This window comes from Mesocricetus auratus, unplaced genomic scaffold (assembly GCF_017639785.1).
Source record: "Mesocricetus auratus isolate SY011 unplaced genomic scaffold, BCM_Maur_2.0 Super-Scaffold_100004, whole genome shotgun sequence".
Taxonomy (NCBI): Eukaryota; Metazoa; Chordata; class Mammalia; order Rodentia; family Cricetidae; genus Mesocricetus; species Mesocricetus auratus.
Window position 1 is genome coordinate 49,891,659 of NW_024429189.1, and position 8,074 is coordinate 49,899,732.

Here is an 8,074-nt window from a genome sequence, read left to right on the forward strand (position 1 = left end):
TTATGTATTTTAAGTAGGCCTTATCTATTGCTTTTTTATTTTTAGATATTGATATATCCACATTTATTACTATTATTATGAATGTTGGGCCAAAATGTAGAAGAGGAGCCACACATTCACTAACTTATGGTCAGTCAGTTTATAAAACTGTTACATCTAATTTCCAAGTACCTCTCTATGGTTGAGCAAGCATTGTGTTATTTTCTTAGCTAATAATTCTCAGTGTGAGAGTAACTCCTTGTAAATTATACAGCTGCTTTTTTCCCAATTCAAATGAAATAATTCAAATGAAATAATGAATTTTGAATACCTTTTCCCAGAGGTTATAGAACATGTTATCATTTCTCTATTACAACAACAAAAAAAATGAACCATGGTGGCTTGTATTGATACACAAAACATTTTCATCGGATGATCACTATGGTAGGATACTGACTAGGGTAAAGTAATTTCTTGGAATCAACCCAGCACTCATTACAGACTTAAACATGCTTGCCTTCATCACAATGACATACAGCTAGATAACAGTTTTCCTCAGAATTTAGGTCTTCTTTTAGTTTCAAATTAGAAAATAAATATTTTATAGTGTCTAAATATATTTTCATAAAGGATGTCAAGTGTGGAATGGGTGTTAGAAGAGAGAGAGGGGGCTACTATTAAAACCAAACTCAGCGACAAACCATTTTGTGGATATTGTTTTCTAGGGAAGCCTTCTGATATCATTTATTTTGTTGAACACAACAAATAACCTCTCCAAAGAACAGCAAAAGGTGAATGTTTGACATGGAGTTTGGGAAGGGACATAGGATAGATAGTGCATATTTCTTCATGCTGAAAATCAGCTATGAAGAAATTTTTTTACACTTTGAAAGTTAACTTTTTTAGTTGATTCATAGAGATTGCACATACTTATGAGCACAGTGAGACATAGACAATGAGCAAAATGTGTAATGATAAGTCATGGTGATTACCATATCTCTTACCTCAAGCATAATTCAAAGTACAACGATCAAGCACAGTAACTAGTATACTCATTACCTCAAACATTTATTATCTTCTTGCAAGAGAATATTAAAATATTGTAGTTTATTTAAAGAAACTCAGTAATATAGTGTTAAATATAACTACCTCATTGATCCACAGGATACAAAACCTTAACATACCTAAGTAGCCAGGTTTCTTTTTTCTTTTTAACCAGATCTCATTGACTCATTATGTAGAGCAGGCTGGTCATGAATTGACAGACATCCTCCCGCTTCTACCTCCTGAGCGCTGAGACTAAAGGTATGTGTCACCATGTCCTGCAAATAGTTATATTTTTATAAGCACTTAAAAAGTGAATATGTAATCCTCTTTAAAAGAAAATGTCTCACAAAATAAGCAGAGAAATAATTTATGCAACTGAGATTAAATTGCTTTTTTTGGCTATTTTAAAAATAGATCATATCCACTTTACTACAAGTCATTTTTTACTTACATCAGGACTGTCCAACACAAACATTGTTAGCCATTCATAATCTGAATTTTGGTGTATGAATTAAATTATGGTACACATTAAAAGTCATGAGACATTTGTTTTGTAATACATAAGGCAGCAGAAATACACAGTAGTAGCTTTTTAAAGATAAGTTCTTAGGCCCACCCTCTCTCCCTTCTTCTTAATTCCAGCGAAGATCATTTTTGTTCCAGGGATGTACTTTTTGGGATTCTCCAAATACTCCATCAGGGTATCCTCTCCCCAGGTGATGCCATTGTTCTTCTTGGCATCTGTGTACGAGAATCCAGCAGCCTGACCTGTCTTCCTCCTGAACAGACCATGGAGATTTGGTCCAGTTTTATGTTTGCCTCCCTTTTCCACAGTGTGGCACTGGGCACACTTCTGAACAAAAATCTTCTTGCCTTTCACAACATCGTTCATTTTTAATTCGCTCCCAGGTGATCAGCACCACAATTGCGGCAACCAAAAGACAGACGTCCCACTAGTCCAAGGACACGCCGGCCCGCGCCTATGCCGAGATTAAATTTCTTATTAGCTAACTTGATGGGCCAGCAACTTGAAGAGGCACTGACTGTATTTGCTAAGACTTCATTCTGGGTTTAGTTTTAGAATGGGCATGCAGACTGTATCACACTGGAGCCAAGGGAGTGTTTGTTCACAATTCTGAGAAAGAAAGATAATGGCTCCCTGTGGAGCAAAGTGCAGTCAGTTTCTAATGAGGAAAACATCTTCTGGAGCATGGGAACAGACAAGTTCACTACCTATTTAAAACTTTGTATTCTCTAAGTTAACATTCCTTTCTTGTGATGGACACACTGTGTGCAACCATCACGTACCATTTTTTCTTTTTACTAATTTATACAAGTTGAATTTAGGAAAATGACACCAGAAAGAGTTGGTGCTCTGATCACTGCTAATGCTGTGGACTTTAATTATGTCCTTTGTCTCTGACATCTGAGCTTCTTGTCTTCAACTGGCACTCTTAGGACTGTAGTAGGTTGTCCTTTTGTTTACAAGTAGGAAAACTCATTACTTTGACAATTCTTGTCACAATGTTCAGATATTGGTGGAGACAGTGATTTCTGTAAGACAAAGAATGAGTGTTACAGATTATTGAGGACACCCGAAGGCATCATTAGTGGGAACACAGTCAAATTATGGCCAAATGGGTGTTAAACAAACTTTACCTTATTGACTAATAATAGTGAGGAATGCATTTTTTGTCTTGCATTATTGATGTTATTCTATGATAATAGACATCGTGGAGAATGCAAAAGTGGAAAACAGATATATGTTGCCACCAGGGGCCACAGTAATAATAGATGTCCACATATAAGTAATGTATGGTAGGCATTAAGTGGCATATTAGAGTTCCTATAATTAATATAAAGTCTTTGGTAATGTGTAAAGGAAAGTGGTAGTTTCAATAAAAGCTTAATATTTGTGTCTAGTGTTTAAGTAGTATAGTGTGGTCCAAACATGACAAGGTGGGATGGTGGCATGATCGTTGCATTGATGTTCTTGGTCAGTTAATGCAAGGATAGCACACTTTCTGAGTTGGTGTTAGGCACTTGAGTTGTAGAGAAGATTCATACACTAGCAACAGCAACCAAGCATTGGTCCATTGGATCCCACATGCCTCTTGTTTAGAATAGATTGCCTCTGCTGGAAGAAATTTTGGGGAATATAATAGCATTTACCCAAGGCATAGGCAAGAAACAGATAGATAAGCACAGGGGTGTTATCAAAACATCTGCTTCCATAGCTTGAATTTCTGCCCCCCCCTTTGGGTTAAAGCACCGTTTCATAGGAATTTAGGAGAAATTTGGAGGTCAATATGCTATAGATAGTAGGGATGATGGTCATGCTACACACACAGTACATACGTGCACACACAACACACATGCACTCATGTATGCACACGCAAACATAGGGAAGGGTTGGGGGAGAGGAATACAGTGGGAGGGAGGGAAAATGAGCAGGCTGCCCATTTATACAGTGACTGGAGTGCTTTGAGATGAAGTGTAAGCACTTGTGAAGCAGCACACAGAGCAGGGACAGTAACACTCAGAGAAAAGGAGCAAATCTCAGTGGACTCAGCACTAAGCATTTCCCAGGAAGTGGGCAATTAGACTGGAAAGGATGGAGTACACCTGAGATGTGTTTCTGAAATCTCCCAGAATACAGAAGGTGGAGTCAGATTCAGCCAGTAGCTCTTGCTATTAGTCTCATTAATGTGTAAAGATTAATGTGGGCCTTAGGAAATTTGAGTTTTCTGTATTATTCACAACCAAAGGAAGAAGGATTTATGTCATGCCTATTGCCCATCTATCCAGTTTATAACACTCCAGATTCTCTGTTTTCTGATACCTTCCCAATGTGTATATAACAAAGAGAGGGCCTCATGTTCTGTTCTTTTTCTCCTGAGTGTCTAGGGGTGGAGCACACCGAAGCAATACTGCTATCTCCTTAGTGATTGCAAGATGCAAAAGGAAAGCAGAAACCAAAGAGGAAGAGTCCTGGCTCCCCGAGCTATTTCTGCAAACTGGATTTATGACAGATGCTCCAGCTGATGGGATGCTAGGAGAGTGTTGCTGCTTCTCCTGCTTTCTGTACTGATAATCAAGCTATAAATAGCATAATACATTGCTCGGGTCTCATTTAAACTGCCATAAAAAGCAAAGAAGCGAAGAAAGTTTCCCTCCAGGTTTTGGAAAGGCTAGAGATCATTTCAGTGCAAGCATTTATCTACAACTTCTGTTTTTCTTTCTCCTTTTCCTTCCTTCTTTCTTTCTTTCTTTCTTTCTTTCTTCCTTCCTTCCTTCCTTCCTTCCTTCCTTCCTTCCTCCCTTTCTTTCTTTCTTTCTTTCTTTCTTTCTTTCTTTCTTTCTTTCTTTCTTTCTTTCTTTCTTTCTTTCTTTCTTTCTTTCTTTCTTCTTTTTAGCCTAAATTTCTCCAACTGGTTTTAAGAATCAATGACACTATATTTTCTGTCACTGTAACTATTCTTGGGTCTGGAGAGGAAATGAAAAAAATGATACTTTTATTTTGATATGTTGTAATGCATCACTATGGGTCTCTTCACTGCATTTGACTTTTATTGTTACTTTCATCTGTATGAACAACAGCAGAATATTTTATCCCAAGGATATGGAATCTCTTGTGCAGATAGTCAAGTCTGCACCTGTGTAGGAATAAAACTGTGGCAATGAGGACATGCACTTTGTTCACAAGCAATTGCTCTCCTTGTTTCTTTTTCTAAGATGTTCTTCAAGGTCAGATATGGTGGCACATGCTTGGGGCCCTGGTACTTTTGAGACAGAAATAGGAGGATCATCAATACAAATTCCAGACCAGCTTGGTGCTCATCCATACAGTGAATTCAAGGCCAGCCAGAACTGCATAGTGACACCCTGTCTTTTTTACATTAGAGTTTGATGGGTATCAATCTTTCACTTGTGAGCCTGAAAAGAGATCTTTTTTTTGCAGGAAGAAAATCTTAGTCAATTAGAGTCTCAATATGTAATCACAAGCAAGTAAGTTTTTATCTGAAAGCCATTGGGCATCATCCATGAGCAAAACACAGGGTAAAAATTTGAAAATGAAGAGAAATGTGTTTGCAAGGCACACAGAAATGCATGTGTGGCGGAGTCTCAGCTAGAGTTCTTACATTTACCTCGTTGCAACAGTTCTTTCTTCCCCATTCTTTCTCAATGTGGGCTTGAAATTAAGGTAAGAACGGAGAAATGAGCAATGAGCTTATTGTTATATAGACAACCATTATGGGTAACACTGAGGGTATATCTTTTTTCTTTATTCTTATCTCATGCTGACCATGGTTTCCCCTCCCTCCTCTCTCCTGGTCCTTTCTCCCCACCTTCTCTTTCCTACAGTCCACTCCTCCTCCATTCCCCTTCAGAAAAGAGCAGATATAGTAACCACTGATTTATGTTATGACCACTGGGATTTAAAACAAGACATAATGCTATAACTCTATGGTGGTAAAAAGCATGGACTTGGCCAGTTTTGCTTGTACATGTTTATAATCCTAACACTTGGGAAGCTAAGGCAGGAGGATGGTGAGTTCAAGATCAACCAGAGATTCATTATTGAGTTTGAGGCTGACTTAAGCAACACACTGAGATACTGTATCAAAGAAAAATAAATTATGAATTTAGGACTAAAACCTTGTCTACATTATTAGTTTTGATATTTATTAATTATATGTATGCTCTCTAAAGTTAACCTCTTTTGTCTGAAATAGAACTCACAGTATTACTTACCCTTAAGGACTGTCCCAGGTGTTAATATTTCTTCGCCCCTGCCTCCCCTGTAAATATGTGTCTCTTTCTGTGTGTGTATGCACTGCTTAGGACAAATTAAATACCAAAATACTGACAATCTCTTTTGTTGTGATTGTTATTCATGTAAATGTTTTCACAACAACATTGATCATTAGTAAGCATTAAGAATAATAAGAATAGCAACAACCAATTCTAGCTTAAAGAAAAAGTAACTGAGGGAAACAGGGATTTTAGTTTTCCCTTTTTGTGTTTTACCTCATGTAAAGCTCCTTGTACGGAGTGTTGTGTTATTTAGATTATAATTGAAATAGAGAAAATGAATCCTCATTTACAATTCATCTCTACTTGAAATAAAACTCAATATATCACATTATCACTTAAGCAAAAACATTTATCTGTAATTATCAAATAAAAGACTGTTTCTTGTTCCAGGAATTTTCTGCAACTAAGTGAGCAGAAAAACAAATACGGCTTTATACTTGATGTTGTGTTACTTTTAGGATTATCCTGGAAGGATTTGTCTTAGTGGCTTTTCTATAACAAATGCAACAAATTTGTATAAATTTGTTACAATTATTCTGGGCTGCCTGCAAGAAAAAAAGTAGTAATGAGGAAATGTGGAGTCTAAGTAGGAAATTTGCTCCATTTTCTTCACTTTATATAACCTTTTGACTTTAGTGTCCCAGCACAAGAGGGCTATCTCAGATGGTGAGAGGACAGCAAAGTGGTATTGCCGAAATATTATGTCTCCACCAAACCTCATGCTGAAATGTCGTTGCCAGAGTAAAGTAATATAAGATGGTCATTGAGAGTCTTCCACCTTCATGAATGCCATTAGTTGCTATTTTAAAAAGTTTTGTATGAGAGCTAATTCTATCTACCGTTACCTTCTATGATTTGAAGACAGGAATGTTCCTTCCTTCTGGAGGACCACACCTTCAGGGCACCAGCTTGAAAGCTGAGAGTAGACCGACTCTTGACCACTATACCTGGCAGAATCTGGACCTTAGATTTTATATCTTCCACAGCAAGGAGAAATAAAATATTGTTCTATATGAATTTCTTAGCCTCTGATATTCCAGTAACACTGCATAGATGGATTTAGATGTAGCAGAAGAGGCTAGGTACATAAACAGGCATGAAGAAGTAACTATGGATTTTAGGGGTAAGGCCAAAGGTAACTTAAAATTTTAATCAACTTAGATGAAGAAAAAACTCAAGAAACATTGGAGACAACAGACAGCTAAAGCATTTCATAGCTAAGATATCTATTGTCAACAAATCCTATCATTACTCTCAGGAACAAGGAATTTTGCTTTTATGTCTAGAAGTATTTTCAAGTTTAATGTGAGCATTCAGAATTTTAAGCCATGGCAAGCCAAATATATCTTGTCTCTGGCTTGGTCTTTTAGGCCTCTACTTTGTAATGTCTAGGTCCTAAAATCTAGGGCAAAGGAATCCAAATGATATTTGTGATGTTTTAGTATATAAATCACCCTCCACTGGTGTGATGAAAGTGATAAAATCATTCTTGGTCAGATGGAAGACTAACTTTAGATACAAAGATTCTCAATAAATTAGAAGAGATAAAATATCCATGTTTTATGTAGTTAAAACTGAGACCTCTTACCAGTACTTCTGCATCCTATGAGAACATGCATCCTGAGGTTTTAGAGTCATTCCTCATTGCAGTGAGATACAAATCTTATTTTTCACCAGTGGATATGATTTGTGAATTCACATAATTTTTATGTTAAAGAGATGATATTTGTAAACACCGTATCTCTCCATACAATGCTTGGCAAGCATTTTTCTAAAGCCAGGATTCAACACTCTACTTTTGAGTCTGATGTTGAATTATATAATTCAGATGGCTATATAATTTATTCAAATTAGTGGTTATTAAAATCTCTTTATTTGTTAAAGCTCTCATTGTTTAAAGGACAAGAAATAAGCTTTCAGATTTCATTTGAATAAGCACAACAATTTGTCTAATTACAGTTATATTTAGTTAAACAAAGATATCAGATCATAAATGTATTAAATATTTAAATTATTTTTACAGTGGACTTTATGGGGTTTCTAATGATCAAAGTATTAAATATTAATTTACTCATTTTTTTTCTGGATGGAATTGTTCTTAATGGCAAAAATCCTTTCTAGTTTTTAAAACTAGGAGGTAATGTGAGATAATGCAATCAGGCAATTTGCTTAATATTTTAAAGGATCCATTGTCTGAATAAAGAAAGAAGCCCCAGTAATGGTTTTTAAA

At 36.3% G+C, this 8,074-nt stretch overlaps 1 protein-coding gene across 1 annotated transcript; it reads right to left on the reverse strand.

Moving 5' to 3' along the window:
* Positions 1-1,618: 1,618 nt before the first annotated feature.
* On the reverse strand, positions 1,619-1,918 carry LOC121140190 (cytochrome c, somatic-like). The gene has a single exon (XM_040744888.1). It carries the CDS (start codon positions 1,916-1,918, stop codon positions 1,619-1,621), a length of 300 nt encoding a protein of 99 aa, XP_040600822.1.
* Positions 1,919-8,074: the final 6,156 nt, after the last annotated feature.

Excerpts from the sequence above, each read along its gene's own strand:
- LOC121140190 (XM_040744888.1), bottom strand. The coding sequence starts at position 1,918 with ATGAACGATGTTGTGAAAGGCAAGAAGATTTTTGTTCAGAAGTGTGCC.